The sequence below is a fragment of the Podarcis raffonei genome, chromosome 2 (assembly GCF_027172205.1).
Source record: "Podarcis raffonei isolate rPodRaf1 chromosome 2, rPodRaf1.pri, whole genome shotgun sequence".
NCBI classification, from domain to species: Eukaryota; Metazoa; Chordata; class Lepidosauria; order Squamata; family Lacertidae; genus Podarcis; species Podarcis raffonei.
This window is the reverse complement of record NC_070603.1, coordinates 125,211,628-125,228,103: the sequence shown is the minus strand read 5'-3', so window position 1 is coordinate 125,228,103 and position 16,476 is coordinate 125,211,628. Positions and strand designations below refer to the sequence as shown.

The 16,476-nt window shown below is 46.3% G+C and overlaps 1 protein-coding gene across 2 annotated transcripts; it reads left to right on the top strand.

Annotated features, from left to right (window-relative positions):
* Positions 1–281: 281 nt before the first annotated feature.
* LOC128409353 (zinc finger protein 154-like) lies at positions 282–12,044 on the top strand. Of its 2 annotated transcripts, none has more exons than XM_053379737.1 (6): positions 282–548; positions 5,553–6,252; positions 7,331–7,445; positions 7,688–7,767; positions 8,431–8,557; positions 10,114–12,044. In XM_053379737.1, the coding sequence occupies exons 2-6, from the start codon at positions 5,770–5,772 to the stop codon at positions 11,316–11,318; spliced, it is 2,010 nt and encodes a 669-aa protein (XP_053235712.1). In that variant the 5' UTR covers positions 282–548; positions 5,553–5,769; the 3' UTR covers positions 11,319–12,044. The 2 variants fall into 2 exon arrangements, with proteins under 2 accessions (XP_053235712.1, XP_053235711.1); XM_053379736.1 differs by lacking the exon at positions 282–548 and adding an exon at positions 3,478–3,766.
* Positions 12,045–16,476: the final 4,432 nt, after the last annotated feature.

Here is a 16,476-nt window from a genome sequence, read left to right as displayed (position 1 = left end):
TATCCCGCCCTCCCCAGCCGAAGCCGGGCTCAGAGCGGACAACAACAATAAAAGCAACACAGTTCACATAAAATCACATTGTCGTCTTCCACTTCTGAACAGTGGTAGTTCATCACTTTTGTTGAATTAAGCGAAATAATTTAAATTGGATTTCGGACAAATGTGCAATTAATTGCTGCTGCTGGTGGTCTTAAATTTCCTTGTGCTATTCTCTTGCAAATCGCTTTCGGGGCACCCAGGACAGTGGAAAAGTTTTAGGAAACTGCGGCGTCACCCTTGGCTTGCACCTCCCCACCCCCACAAAAAAAGCTACCAGCAAAAGCACAAAATGAGGGTAATTTGCAGAGGCGCCACTTGCTGGTCGTCCCTGCAAGGGTTAAAGCCACGTGCTGCAAAGTCCTAGAGAGGGTTTGGGGGGGGAGAGGAAGAGGAGGAAATGAGATAGAGTTACGTCACTTCCTCCCTTCACTCCCCTGCCCCCCTCCCTCCCCAACTCAGAGAGAGAAATAGAAGCAGAGAGAGAGGAAGGAAGAGGTGGGGGGTCTCGGGTGAGTTTGCAATGTGGGGTTTTTTTGGAGGGGGGTGGAAATGATGGGGGTTTTTGCCGGGTTGAGGCGGGAGGGGGTGGGAGGGGTTCTTTGGGAAGCAAGTTGAGAAGGGGAAAGTCTTCCCAGCTCCCCCCCTCCCGGGAAAAGACCCGCCCCCGTCTCGCCGAAGCCCCCCTCCCTCCTTGACACTCTGCCAGGCAAGCATTTTGGGGAAGCACCCGCTTTGCAGGGCGCCTCCTCCTTTGCGTGTTTTAAACCGTCCACAGAGCTGGAAGGGACCCCCAGGGGCTATCCAGTCCAACCCCCGCAGGAATCCCAGGCGAAGAATCCCTGGAATGTGGGCGAAAGAGAGTTAGCCCGTTGCTTCTTCAAACAGCTCTTAGTTAGAATCATAGAATCCTAGAGTTGGAAGAGACCACAAGGGCCATGGAGTCCAACCCCCTGCCAAGCAGGAAACACCATCAGAGCACTCCTGACATATGGTTGTCAAGCCTCTGCTTAAAGACCTCCAAAGAAGGAGACTCCACCACACTCCTTGGCAGCAAATTCCACTGTCGAACAGCTCTTACTGTCAGGAAGTTCTTCCTAATGTTTAGGTGGAATCTTCTTTCCTGCAGTTTGGATCCATTGCTCCGTGTCCGCTTCTCTGGAGCAGCAGAAAACAACCTTTCTCCCTCCTCTATGTGACATCCTTTTATATATTTGAACATGGCTATCATATCACCCCTTAACTAGTTGTTGTTGTTGTTATTGTTGTTTAGTCGTGTCCGACTCTTCGTGACCCCATGGACCAGAGCACGCCAGTTTGGTCAAACTCATAGTTTGTAGCTTCTTTTTTTTAAAAAATAATTTTAAAAAAATTATTATTTTCCTTATACAAATTTTACAATACAAAACAATAAATTAAAATTATTTTTTTTCCTTACCTGAGCTGATGATCGCTTTTATCCATTTCCGCAGTCACACAATCAATCATTCAGTAGCTGAACTGGATTCCACACAGTCACAAAAACAAATTAACCGGAAAAGCCTCAAAACTGCTGCATGCGCCCTGGAAACAATAGCCGACAGCCACATTGGATGTTCAGCTTCCGAAAAATGTTCGAAAACCGGAACACTTACTTCTGGGTTTTTGGTGTTTGGGAACCAAGTCATTTGAGAACCAAGGTACCACTGTATAAATAATTTTCTTGGACTTGGGGGAGTGCTCACACCGCACTGCCTGAGAGGCGGCGCAAAGTAGTGGTTAGTGTGCCAGACCAGGACATGGGAGATCAGGATTCAAATCCCTGCTCACCCACAAAGCCCACTGGGTGACTTTGGGTCGGTCAGGCTGACCTACGCCGCAGAGTTGTTCTGAGGTGTGGCGTTTGCCCGTTCATTTGAAAATGTCTGTAGGGGGGGAGAAAGGGTTAATATGTAGACCAATAGGAAAGCTGGAGGCGGAGCCTACCTGCTTATAAAAGGGCTTAGCCCAGGTTGGTTTTAGTGGGTTGGTTGGGAAAGGCAGTTGGAAAAGCAGTTGGCAGGCAGTTGGAAATAGACAGTTAGTGCAGTTGGTTCTTGTGTGAGGGGAGGTAGAAGAGAGAGAGACAGGATAAAATAAGACTAAGAAGGTAAAGAGCAACAACGTTTTGAATGCAGTCAAAGTTTGTGTTTGCAATAAACTATACTCTTTGTTAACTTAAGAACCTGAATGAGACTTAAGTGATTTATCGGGGAGGACCTGGTTGGTGGCAGCGGATTAGTGCTGTACGGGTCAATAGTCCATGTGACGACTGGGGGCTCCGTACGAAAAAATTGAGAGGGGGCAAAGTGTGTACACCCCATTGAGCTCTTTGGAGAAAAGGTGGGGTAGAAATGTAATAGCAATTTTTTTAAAAAAAATCGAGTTACTGACCTGTTAAATTGGTGGTAGGACTCTCAGGGCGGTCTAGAAGCGATTATGCAAGACACTTTCTTCTGAGTGGACTTGCCATTGTACAGCTATATGGTGCGGCCGTGTTTGTAATCCTGTGTATGGTTCTGGTCACGTCTCACCTCCAAAAGGATATCGCAGAGTTGGGAAAGGTTCAGAAAAGGGCAGCTCAAATGTTCAAGGGGATGGAGTGACGTAAGGAAAGGTTGCAGCCTTTGGGATTTTTTAGGTTGGGGAAAAGGCAAGTCGGAGGAGACGGGATAGAAGCTTATAAACGGGTGAGAAAGTGGGAAAGGAGAGAACGAGTTCTTCCTCTCTCACAACACCAGCAACTCATGGATGTCCAGTGAAGGTGAATTTTGGGAGATCCGGGACAGATAAAAGGAAGCCCTTTTTCACACAGCACAGAGTTTAGCTGTGGTACTCCCTCCCACAGGAACAAGTAGGCACCAACTTGCATCGAGTTAAAAGAGAATTGGATAAATCTGTAGAGAGGGTTGTCAATGGCTACCAGCCACAGAATCATAGAATCATAGAGTTGGAAGAGACCACAAGGGCCATGGAGTCCAACCCCCTGCCAAGCAGGAAACACCATCAGAGCACTCCTGACATATGGTTGTCAAGCCTCTGCTTAAAGACCTCCAAAGAAGGAGACTCCACCACACTCCTTGGCAGCAAATTCCATTGTCGAACAGCTCTTACTGTCAGGAAGTTCTTCCTAATGTTTAGGTGGAATCTTCTTTCCTGCAGTTTGGATCCATTGCTCCGTGTCCGCTTCTCTGGAGCAGCAGAAAACAACCTTTCTCCCTCCTCTATGTGACATCCTTTTATATATTTGAACATGGCTATCATATCACCCCTTAACTAGTTGTTGTTGTTGTTATTGTTGTTTAGTCGTGTCCGACTCTTCGTGACCCCATGGACCAGAGCACGCCAGTTTGGTCAAACTCATAGTTTGTAGCTTCTTTTTTTTAAAAAATAATTTTAAAAAAATTATTATTTTCCTTATACAAATTTTACAATACAAAACAATAAATTAAAATTATTTTTTTTCCTTACCTGAGCTGATGATCGCTTTTATCCATTTCCGCAGTCACACAATCAATCATTCAGTAGCTGAACTGGATTCCACACAGTCACAAAAACAAATTAACCGGAAAAGCCTCAAAACTGCTGCATGCGCCCTGGAAACAATAGCCGACAGCCACATTGGATGTTCAGCTTCCGAAAAATGTTCGAAAACCGGAACACTTACTTCTGGGTTTTTGGTGTTTGGGAACCAAGTCATTTGAGAACCAAGGTACCACTGTATAAATAATTTTCTTGGACTTGGGGGAGTGCTCACACCGCACTGCCTGAGAGGCGGCGCAAAGTAGTGGTTAGTGTGCCAGACCAGGACATGGGAGATCAGGATTCAAATCCCTGCTCACCCACAAAGCCCACTGGGTGACTTTGGGTCGGTCAGGCTGACCTACGCCGCAGAGTTGTTCTGAGGTGTGGCGTTTGCCCGTTCATTTGAAAATGTCTGTAGGGGGGGAGAAAGGGTTAATATGTAGACCAATAGGAAAGCTGGAGGCGGAGCCTACCTGCTTATAAAAGGGCTTAGCCCAGGTTGGTTTTAGTGGGTTGGTTGGGAAAGGCAGTTGGAAAAGCAGTTGGCAGGCAGTTGGAAATAGACAGTTAGTGCAGTTGGTTCTTGTGTGAGGGGAGGTAGAAGAGAGAGAGACAGGATAAAATAAGACTAAGAAGGTAAAGAGCAACAACGTTTTGAATGCAGTCAAAGTTTGTGTTTGCAATAAACTATACTCTTTGTTAACTTAAGAACCTGAATGAGACTTAAGTGATTTATCGGGGAGGACCTGGTTGGTGGCAGCGGATTAGTGCTGTACGGGTCAATAGTCCATGTGACGACTGGGGGCTCCGTACGAAAAAATTGAGAGGGGGCAAAGTGTGTACACCCCATTGAGCTCTTTGGAGAAAAGGTGGGGTAGAAATGTAATAGCAATTTTTTTAAAAAAAATCGAGTTACTGACCTGTTAAATTGGTGGTAGGACTCTCAGGGCGGTCTAGAAGCGATTATGCAAGACACTTTCTTCTGAGTGGACTTGCCATTGTACAGCTATATGGTGCGGCCGTGTTTGTAATCCTGTGTATGGTTCTGGTCACGTCTCACCTCCAAAAGGATATCGCAGAGTTGGGAAAGGTTCAGAAAAGGGCAGCTCAAATGTTCAAGGGGATGGAGTGACGTAAGGAAAGGTTGCAGCCTTTGGGATTTTTTAGGTTGGGGAAAAGGCAAGTCGGAGGAGACGGGATAGAAGCTTATAAACGGGTGAGAAAGTGGGAAAGGAGAGAACGAGTTCTTCCTCTCTCACAACACCAGCAACTCATGGATGTCCAGTGAAGGTGAATTTTGGGAGATCCGGGACAGATAAAAGGAAGCCCTTTTTCACACAGCACAGAGTTTAGCTGTGGTACTCCCTCCCACAGGAACAAGTAGGCACCAACTTGCATCGAGTTAAAAGAGAATTGGATAAATCTGTAGAGAGGGTTGTCAATGGCTACCAGCCACAGAATCATAGAATCATAGAGTTGGAAGAGACCACAAGGGCCATCGAGTCCAACCCCCTGCCAAGCAGGAAACACCATCAGAGCACTCCTGACATATGGTTGTCAAGCCTCTGCTTAAAGACCTCCAAAGAAGGAGACTCCACTACACTCCTTGGCAGCAAATTCCACTGTCGAACAGCTCTTACTGTCAGGAAGTTCTTCCTAATGTTTAGGTGGAATCTTCTTTCTTGTAGTTTGGATCCATTGCTCCGTGGCCGCTTCTCTGGAGCAGCAGAAAACAACCTTTCTCCTTCTATGTGACATCCTTTTATATATTTGAACATGGCTATCATATCACCCCTTAACCTCCTCTTCTCCAGGCTAAACATGCCCAGCTCCCTTAGCCACGGTGGCCACGTTCTAATAATAGAACTGTAGAGTTTGAAGGGACCCCAATGGTCATCTGTTCCAACCCCCAGCAATGCAAAGGGTACATCGATATGTGACACAATCTCTCATTCTTATTTTCTTTTCCAAAGGGAGAATCTTGAACTGACTGCTGAAAGCCTCCTGTTTTGCCTAAAACTCACCTGCTTGCCTGTAGACCAGCAGTGCATTTCCTGCGTGCGTCTACTCAGAAGTAAGCCCCGCTGATTTCAGCAGGACTCCGCTCACAGGTGAACACATTTAGGATTGCACCCTTTTAGGTCTTTTGAGACTAATCAGGGGCCTCCTCACACAACCTTTGTCCTGGGAATGGAAGGAACTTTGCAGCAAGAGGACTTTTTGGTCTGGAAGGGAGCTGAGATGGATCTCGGAGGTAAAATGGGTCTTCCAGGCCCAGCAAGGGAGGCATCAGGAAAAGGCCCCGGCTCATTTTTGGCTGAGAACTCTGGGGAATTCCAAAAAAGAAGAGGGCAGAAGATCCTGGATGAAGGAGCAGTGAGTTCAAACACTCTCTGCCGGCGCTTCAGGCACTTCCGCTACCAGGAGGACAAGGGCCCCCGCGTGGCCTGCACTCGACTCCACCGCCTCTGCCATCAGTGGCTGAAGCCAGAAAGGCACACCAAGGCCCAGATGCTGGACCTAGTGATCCTGGAGCAGTTCCTGGCTGTCCTCCCCCCGGAGATGGAGAATTGGGTCAGGGAGTGTGGGCCGGAGACCAGTTCCCAGGCGGTGGCCCTGGCCGAAGGTTTCCTTCTGAGTCGGGAGGAAGACAGAAAGCAGGAAGAGGATCAGGTGAGAAAGTTGAACACCCTGTTAGTTCTAGGGAGCTGGGATTGTATCCAAGGAGGGGTTGTTTTTTGTTTTTCTAAATCATTTTTATTAAGTTTTCCTTTTTAACAATCTAATCACATTAAATATTCCAAATTATACATATACATATCAAATAATCCAAATATTCTGCCGAATTATAATTTTTTTGTTGGGGCTTCCCATGCTTCGAGTTCGAGGGGTGGGGCTCTGATTATCTCATATCTCTGCTGCTTTTGATAGTCATTTCTAGTAGTTCCTTTAAATCTTCCTGTTGTTTTCCTTCTTTCATTGCCTCCGAGTTGTTTCCACAAGCAAGCTGAAGTAAAATGATGTGTTTCTGTGTGGGTTTTATGTGTATGATACCCCTCTGTCCTTGCAGCATCTCCTCACACGCTGGTATTTCTGCCGAATCAATCCAAAAGACTTTTCGCTGCTGGCAGCCGCCATCTTCTCTCAGTTCCGATGAAACAATTCTAGGCGTCTGCTCATTAATTTTCCCAGACCGGTTGCATCAAACATTAGCCTTTCCAGGGGAGTTTTACCAAATCAGACTTGAAATACAAATATAATGACATATTAAGGGCTCATCTCCCCCTATGACGGTTTATAACTCTGCAGCTCGGTCTTATTCCATCATGGCGGATTTCCAGATTAAAAGGAGGGGTTGTATTTTGACATGCAGTTCCTTGCAATGGAGAGATTTCACTACCTCTAGAGGCCGATTGTTCCGCTGGTCAGACAAGGCCATCTGACTTTGCCTGTGGCAAACCTGCAAGCAGGACACGGGAACAAGAGCCCTCTCACCCCCTGAGGTTTCCAACAGCTGGTTTTCAGAAGCCCTGCTGGCTGCAACTATGGAGAGCAGGGCATGGCCACCATGGATTGCCAGATAGTTATCCACGATGCGCTGGGTGGGGAGGCCCAGACATTCCGCCCTGCCCCATTGATTTCAGCAGGGTTTTGCAGAGGCTTAGGTGAGGGAGGCGTGAATCCGTCCCTCGGTCAGTATTGTTTCTCTCAACTCCTCCCCATTTCCCTGCTTGGGATCCTTCTGTTTCAGGTGCTGGAAGTGATCATCGATTCCCCCAAGGCAGTGTTTGGCCTGCCCAGTACCTGTCAGATCCCGTTATTTGGGGTAATCAACCAAGAGGATCGTCCATGGAACATGTTACCGGGTAAGGGAGGATCCCTTCTTGGTGGGGGTGCACATAGCTGTCAACGTTTCCCTTTTCTAAAGGGAAATTCCCTTATCCCGACTAGGATTCCTCGCAAGAAAAGGGAAAAGTTGACACCTATGGATGCAAAGTTCCCAGGAGAAAGTCCAGCTCCCCTTCTCCTCTTGTGGGGCCTGGAATTCACCCACAGTTCGCTGACGTACTACTGCTTTCCACATTTTGCCTCCACCACCTCTTCACAGGGAACGGGATGACATCACCGCCACCCCCTGAAAGGTCTCTTAACGGCGGAGCAGAAGCAGCTGCTGTGCAGCCGCCTCAGGTAAGGAAAGGATCATTGGAAAATATTTGCAAGGCAGGGAGAGACTGGTTGATATCAAAACTGTGTGTGTACAGGGAGGGGGATAAAGTGTTTGATCCCCTGCTAAATTTTCCCGTTTACCCTCTGACGAAGAAATGACCAGTCCATAATTGTAGTGGTAGGTTTATTGAAACTGAGACAGAATAACAACAGGAAAACCCCCAGAAACCCAGAAGGCAAAAGTCAGAGATTGATGTGCATTATAATCTCAACCAGCCAGATGTCAGGCTACCTGGTATCTTCATGTCCCAGTTTTTGATGTTTGATGTTTTATCATGTTTTTATTATTTTGTTGGGAGTCGCCCAGAGTGGCTGGAAAAACCCAGCCAGATGGGTCGGGTATAAATTATTATTATTATTATTATTATTATTATTATTATTATTATTATTATTATTAATGAACTGCTTTGACACGAGCATTTATTGTTGGGAAAGCACAATAATTTTTTTAAATATTATATTAAATCACCCCTGTAGGGAAATTACCTTCCCCTGCACACATCAAACATCTCTCTCCGCATTTGGGAGTGAAGGACAACTGTTCTCCTTTGACTTGCCTGTTAACAGGGGAACACCATGTACTACTTCTTCCTCCTCCTCCTCCTCCTCCTCTTCTTCTTCCAGGGTCCCCTGTCCTTTGAGGAGGTGGCTGTGTGTTTCACCGAGGATGAGTGGTCTCTGCTGGATCCAAGCCAAAGAACATTGTACAGAGAAGTCATGCTGGAGAATTCCCGGAACGTGGCCTTGCTGGGTAAAGGATTTCATATTATTATTTTACTTTAGCAGTTTCTGTATTGCCTTGAGTGCATAAGTCTATAATCTGTGTACAAGAAATGCAGTTCAAGGAAGATTCAAATAATTAGTTAAAATGGTGAATTAAGAATTCACTTAAAGGATCAATCTTTGCTCCGAGTTTAGGTAGCCTCTGCCGTTTCCAGCAACTAGTACTTAGAAGCAGCAGCAGCATCATGGCAAGTAGCCATTGGTAGCCTTTACCTCCATAAAGCCATCCACATTGATGGGCATCACTGCCTCCCGTGGGAACAAGCTCCATAGTTCAACTCTGTGTTGCATGACGATGTACTTCTCATTTTATTAAAGCAATAAGTTTAGTTTAAAGAGATAATTTTATTAAATGATAAAGAAGGGAGCACAGTCTAGGAACCCGCTTCTGTTGAATTATACACAACACCTCTAAGGGCAGATCCATTGAAAACGTGCATTCAAAACACACATTCAAAGCACAGGACTTCCCTCGAATCCTGAGAACAGCCGTTCCATTCTGACAGAGTTACAGTTGCCAGCCCCCTTGATCAGCTACGGTTCCCAGGATTCATTTGAGGAAGCTTGAATGTTGGAAAGGACCACAAGGGTCCTCTAGTCCAACCCCCAGCAGTGCAGGAATCTCAGCCAAAGCATCCATGACAAATGGCCATCCGACTTCTACTTAAAAACCTCCAAGGAAGGAGAACCCATCACCTGAGGGAGACGGTTCCACAATCAAACCACTCTTACTGTCAGAAAGTTCTTCCTGAGGTTTAGTCGGAATCTCCTTTCTAGCGTATCCAGAGGTACCACTGTACCTTGAATCCATTGGTTTGGATAAACTTGATGTGCCTTGACTAAACCACATATGTGCAGCCTCTTCTCTATGGGAGTGAATCTGGTTTGATGAAAAGCTTTCTGCCCTTCCTTTTTTTAAAAAAAATATTAACAATTTCAACATAACAAAATATCAATACATATCATATTCATTATTTTTCCCCTTTCCCCCCACTTCCCCAACAAACCCTCCCCCCAAGACTTCCCTCAGCTCCTCTCTCTGATTTCTCAGCACATATTGTTCTCTGCATACTGTAAAATTGTATAAATCCTTATATTTATCTATCTACTATATTAACCATCAATAAATTTGTGTATGTTTATTCAAAACCTGCCAAGGAGTCCAGTTCATTTTGTGTCTTTCTAGATAATTTGTAAAAAGTTCCCATTCTTCTCTGAAGTCACAGTTGTCCTTATCTCACAGTTTGTATGTCAGTTTAGCCAGTTCTGCATAGTTCATCAATTTCTCTTGCCGCTGTTCTTTTGTCGGGGTTTCCTCATTCTTCCATCCTTGTGCTATCAAGACTCTCGTCGCTGCTGTAGCATACATGAATGAATTCTTTATTTTCCTTGGCAGGTGTTGTCCTACAGTCCCTAACAGAAACGCTTCTGGTTTTTTTACAAATGTCATTTTAAACATTTTCTTCAATTCATTATATATCAGCTTTCCGCCCTTTCTAACCAGGCTGCTCTCCTTTATTCCAGAAGGTGATGGGTGGCCCAGTAAGGATGAGGAGGGACCATCCAGAGAGTCGTCGGAAAGGAGCAAGTATCAAGAGACAGAAGAGGAAATCAGAAATCACGAAGGGCCAAAAAATCAGGAGCGGAATCAGCTGGAGGTGTGGATGAACGAATCAGTTAATTGGCAGGGCATCAGCTTCCCCAAAGTTCCTATTCAGCAAGAAAAGCAGAAAGGAGCAAAGAGGAATGTCTGCCCGGTGTGCGGGAAAGGATTCAGTCACAAATCAGACCTAAACGTTCACTGGCGAATCCACACGGGAGAGAAGCCGTTCAAATGCCCGGAATGCAGCAAGAGCTTCACCCAGCGTGCAAACCTTGCGTCGCATCAGAGGATCCATACGGGGGAGAGGCCGTACAAATGCGCCGAGTGCGGAAAGGGCTTCTACGACAAGTCGAGCCTCGCTATCCACCAAAGAATCCACACGGGCGAGAAGCCGTACCAGTGCTTGGTGTGTGGAAAGAGCTTCCACCAGAGCTTTGGCCTCACCTCTCACCAGAGGATCCACACGGGGGAGAAGCCCTACGTCTGCTCGTACTGCGGGAAGGGCTTCTACGACAAGCCGCACCTCACCAGGCACCAAAGAGTCCACACCGGCGAGAAGCCGTACAAATGCTTGGTGTGCGGGAAGAGCTTCAGCCAGATCACGAGCTACACGTCCCACCAGAGAATCCACACAGGGGAGAGGCCCTTCATGTGCTCCCACTGTGGGAAGAGCTTCTACGACAAGTCCAACCTCCTCACCCACCAAAGAATTCACACCGGGGAGAAGCGGTACAAGTGCCTGGAGTGCGGGAAGAGCTTCAGCCAGAAGAAGAACCTGACTTGCCACCAGAGCATCCACACCGGCGAGAAACCTTACCAGTGCCTGGAGTGCGGGAAGTACTTCCGCCAGCACACGGACCTCACTTCCCATCAGAGAATCCACACGGGGGAGAAGCCGTACCAGTGCCTGGAATGTGGGAAGAGGTTCTATAGGAAAGCCGATCTAAACAGGCACCAGAGGATTCACGTCGGGGCGGGGAACCCCATAATTTCCTGGAACGTTGAGATGCCTTCAGAGGGGGTGTCAGTCTTGCGTCCCATCAGAGAATTCGCCCAGGAGAGCCAGTACGTCACCCCTGAGATGCTGCTGAATCACCCCTTGTTAGTCATTGATGAATCCACATAGCCGAGGCTCCTCCTGTTGATGTTTAGTCGTGTCCGACTCTTCGTGACCCCATGGACCAGAGCACGCCAGGCACTCCTGTCTTCCACTGCCTCCCGCAGTTTGGTCAAACTCATGTTCGTAGCTTCGAGAACATCCCCACCATCTCGTCCTCTGTCGTCCCCTTCTCCTTGTGCCCGCCATCTTTCCCAACATCAGGGTCTTTTCCAGGGAGTCTTCTCTTCTCATGAGGTGGCCAAAGTATTGGAGCCTCAGCTTCACGATCTGTCCTTCCAGTGAGCACTCAGGGCTGATTTCCTTCAGAATGGATAGGTTTGATCTTCTTGCAGTCCTTGGGACTCTCAAGAGGCTCCTCCTAGTCCCCCCAAATAAATATTTGGGGTGTGGAAAAGGAGCAAGCTATATAAATATGCAGACTTTTTTAAACAAACCAAACATCCGTGCAGACACAGACTGATGCTGGTAGCTGTCACCTTTCTGGGGGAAAAAAAGAGTAGGCCCCACATTTATTTACTTGGGTATATTATAGCCTATGGCACCCTTCAGGTGATTTTGGACTACAGCACCTATCAGCTGCACACTAGTACGGCCACTGCAGTCCAAAAACCTCTGAGGGAGGCTGCTATAATGCATGTTTTTACGCCTTACTGGGTCCTGTTATTATTTCTTGACTGGTTTGCATGAAGCTTCCTTTTATTTCCCCTGTGCCTTAGTTTTTTTATTAAAAATTATTATATACACACACACACACATTTGACAGAAACCATTTCTCTCCATTGGCCTGGAATTCTGACTGTGCCCTGCCTTTTGTAGTCAACGCACATTAAAACACGTTTAGCTAATTTTAGAGTCGCTGCTTCCTTGTTTGGGTTTGAGGAGTCCCGGGATTCTTGTGGGGTGTCTGGGCGTTCCATATCCGTTCCTGCTTTCCAGACCCTGGAAGCAGTGCCTGCGTACAGATGTACATCAAACAGAAGCTTGCAGGATGTGGCTTTGATGCTACACCCATCGATAGTGGCAAAAATGGAAGGCTCCAGGCAAATCCAACCCTGGCCTAGGCTACACCAGACATGGTGGCCTACAATCCATAGAATCATAGAGTACATAGATTACATCTAGTCCAACCCCCTGCAATGCAGGGATTGAAGAATCTCTGACAGGTGGCTATCCAACCTCCGTTTAAAAACCTTCGAGGAAGAAGAGTCCACCTGAGGGAGTCCTCCAAGCTCTCCAAAGTCCCAGGAAGACTTTATTTGTGAGAATTGAGTAGAATGGGTAAAGAGATATGGTTTTGTTGACTCCATCTCCCTCACTCACTGGGGGGGGGGGATCCATCTAGAAGAGCCCTTCGTACTCTGAAAGGTCTCAGACTCCACATTCTGAGGAAGAATTACTTCACTGGCTCTCTGTTGCAGTCAGTTCTGGCATATGGGGACAAACTTCAGGGGCCTACAGCCCACAAGGCCTTCAAGTGACCACCCATACAGCCCAGGGAAGTATAGTGGTTAAGAGCGGTGGACTCGTACTCTGGTGAACTGGGTTCGCGTCTCCGCTCCTCCACATGCAGCTGCTGGGTGACCTTGGGCTAGTCACACTTCTCTGAAGTCTCTCAGCCTCACTCACCTCACAGAGTGTTTGTTGTGGGAGAGGAAGGGAAAGGAGATTGTTAGCCGCTTTGAGACTCCTTAGGGTAGTGATAAAGCGGGATATCAAATCCAAACAACTCTTCTTCTGTGTGGAAAACTGTTCCCTAAACTATCACCACAAAAAGGTTTCCTTCAGTCCCACCTTTTAATAAACCCTGCTGGATCAGGCCAGCATCCTGTTCTCACGGTGGCCAAATCTATTATACCCAGCTAACACTGGAGAGAACGAACCATTAACTAAGACTGTTTTTTAAAGGCACATTAATGCCATCAAGAGGACACTGATACTGACTTGGCGGCTTTTGATGTGCTCAGTGACAGTTTCTGTGGACTGGACTCGATAGCAGTTGCTGACAGCAGCCTCTAGAAGGCAAATTTACCTCAGGCCAAAGACCCTAAAACTCCACCTTGGCCATATATGCTCACAACCCGGTTTAGCTACTGGGGACAATCTGCTTCTGGCCATAGGTGCCAACTCCCTGGGGCCAACTCCCCTGGTGCTCCTGCCTCTGACCGCCCCCCAAAGCTCCTCCGGTTGTACTTCTGGCTGCTTGGCTAGCTTAACCAATCTCTGAAAAAACTGTTTTGAAATCTTTAAGTTAAGGCTTTTTCTAAAAAGCAGGGCAGCCTTGGCCTGGCACAGCTGCCAGCTCCCCTTTACTGGCCCTAATGGCAGCTTTATATCCAGCCTTCAGCTTCCTCTCAGCGCTCTTTGCCTCACACCTTCCCTCACCAACTGACATTCCCAACTGTCACTATTTCTGCCAGCTGTCAGTCAACTCCCTTTTCTTTGCTGGCCAATCAGAGTCTTGTTGCATTCCGTCCCAGACCAATCAGCATCAACGTGACTTATCATTTCTTGAAACTTTAGTTTTCTTGCAGTTCACAGCCAGCTGTTCTCTTTGGCAGTATCCTGAGAATGCCCTCATCCATCTTTTTAGGCCTACTCTTGTTTGGGATAAAAGTACCACACCATCTGCGTATAATAATAAATAATATATTTTTTTTATACCCCGCCCTTCCTGGCTCAGAAAACCGGGCTCAGGGCTGCTAACAACAAATTTAAAACACTTAATTGATGCAACAAAAACCAGCATAAAATACAGTATAAAACATGAGTAACAATAAATTCAGAATTCAAAAATCAATTTAGGGGGAAATCCATCCAATAGTAATACAGAGATGGCTTTTGTGGCCAATTTCGAGGCATGATACTCTGGGGATGTTAAACTCTGAACAATATCATTTATACATAAATTAAACAGTGTGGGAGCTAGGATACAACCTTGCTTAACTCCCTTTGTGGCTGGTACTGAAGGGGAACGGTTAGCTTACCCTAAAAAACTTTGTGAATCCCCACCCCCCACCCCAGCCAGGCCTCAAAGACTCAAGCACTTTTCAAACTGCACTTCTCAAAGTTTTTTTCTCTCTCAAAGGCTAAAAGCTTTTAGCTCAGCATCTTTCTATGTAACAAAGGTAGAGAACAATGTCTTTTGCTTCTCAGGCTAGCTGACCTTGTCCAAGCACATTTAGATTGTTGCAAACTCTTCCGGGAGCAGAGCCAGAGAACAAGAGAGAAACATTTTCTATGCAATTCTGTGAAGGGGGAGAGGGAAAAAGGGGGTTTGGGAAAAAGGATAAAAACCTGCTGTAAAATGTTTTTTCTGCGGCCTGTTTTTGTGAATCCATCACACAGGTGCCTCTGCCCCCCCCCCCAATGGCAGAATAAAGCTCTTTCTCTGGATTTAATCCCTTGGTGTCGTTTGACTCTTTTCGTCCCTGCCCGGGTGCAATGCTTTCCTACCCATGGTTAAAAAGGCCTAGAAAGGCTACAGTACGGATCCTGTGAGCTGCCCGTTTGTAGAGCAATGCACTTTCAGCAGTTTTTATATAGACATTTAATCAATAACAATAATCTTTTATCTATACTTGAAGAGTTCAACTTATCCCACAGTCTTTCTCGAGAGACTGAATCGAATGCAGCTTTCAGATCAATGAAAGCTACATATAGCACGCCACCTGGTTTCTTAACATACTTATCTATAAAATGGGCTAGTACAAAGCAATGGTCTGTAGTGAATCTGCCTTATCTAATTCCTGCTTGTTCTTCGGCAAGAATAGCTCCATCAGGTTATCCAATCAACTAGCTTATTGTAAAGATGCTTTGCATATAATTTGCTAATTACAGGTAGCAAACTAATTGGTCTATAACTAGCCGGATCGGATGGAAGGCCCTTTTTGAATCAAGGGATGACCACAGCAGTGGCCCAGACTTCAGGAAAAAACCCGGATGAATCGATAAATGAGAATATTACTGCCATCTGGGAGGCCCACCAGCTGATGTTAGATTTCAACAGTTCTGGGGGCAAATGGTCTATGCTGGGTGCTTTATTATTTTTTAACTAAAATAAGGTTCTTGACCTCGGTTATAGATACTGGAGGCCAGTCTGGAAAGTTTTCCAAAGATTCTGTTATTTGGTTGACCTCACTATCCTGCCCTTGATAGGGAGAATGAGAATATTGCATCCATTCATTGAGTCCGATAGTACACACATTGCAAGCATTCTCCAGCAGGCCTAATATTGTATGCCAGAAGAGGGAGGCAGGAGGCCTTTATTGAGATATTCCAAGCATGTTTTTCTGCTTTCTGTTTTTTCCATCTTAGCAGAAGTTTGTACTTCTGCCTGAGGGAAACATACTCACTAATTAAGAGGGGTTAGAGTTATTATTATTTGCGGTAAGCTATGTGTGCTTGTGTGTCCCAGAACCTGGCCCTGAAGCATCTACTGTTAAACTGGAAAAAGCACAAGACCTCAAACTGCGACAGCAATAGGCTTATTTTCCCCACTTTCAAAATGTAAATGATGATAATAGCAATTTGAGCTTTTAAAATGTTCAGCCACACACACTCTTTTTCTTAATCGGGGTTTGCAAATCCTTAAAAGTTTGTTTTTATTCACTCCTAACAGGAGTGAGGGAGCAAAACATGGAATCAATGGCTTTGGAAGAGGCTGGTTGGTGGGAGAATAGAAATGCTGGTCCAGTTCAGGATCCAAAATTAGCTGTGATTCCGGCCCTGCTGGGGGTTCGGACTAGATGACCACTTTGTGTCCCCTTCTAACTCCCCAAATATTTGATTCTATGAAAATCGCACAATGGGCTGCATCTGATTCCTGCGACTTGGCAGAAGGGCAAAATTGTTCCAAGGGTGGTGGACTCTCCTTCATCAGAGGTTTTTTAAAAATAGAGTTGGCTGTCCATCTGTCTGGGGTTCTTTAACTGTGACACCTGCATTCCAGGGGGTTGGACTAGATGACCCTCGGAACCCCTTCCAACTCTACCATTCACAACCAAGAGCCTTCCTTCCACCTCCCTCTCTGCTCCCTTGCCAGGGCTGAACTCTTTCTCCCTGTCTTTTATTTTTTAACTCTGGCCATGTCCACACCGTATACTTATTTTAGGGTGGCAGAGCCGCCTTCTACCTGCTTCACTTGCGTCCTGGGCAGACAGAGCCT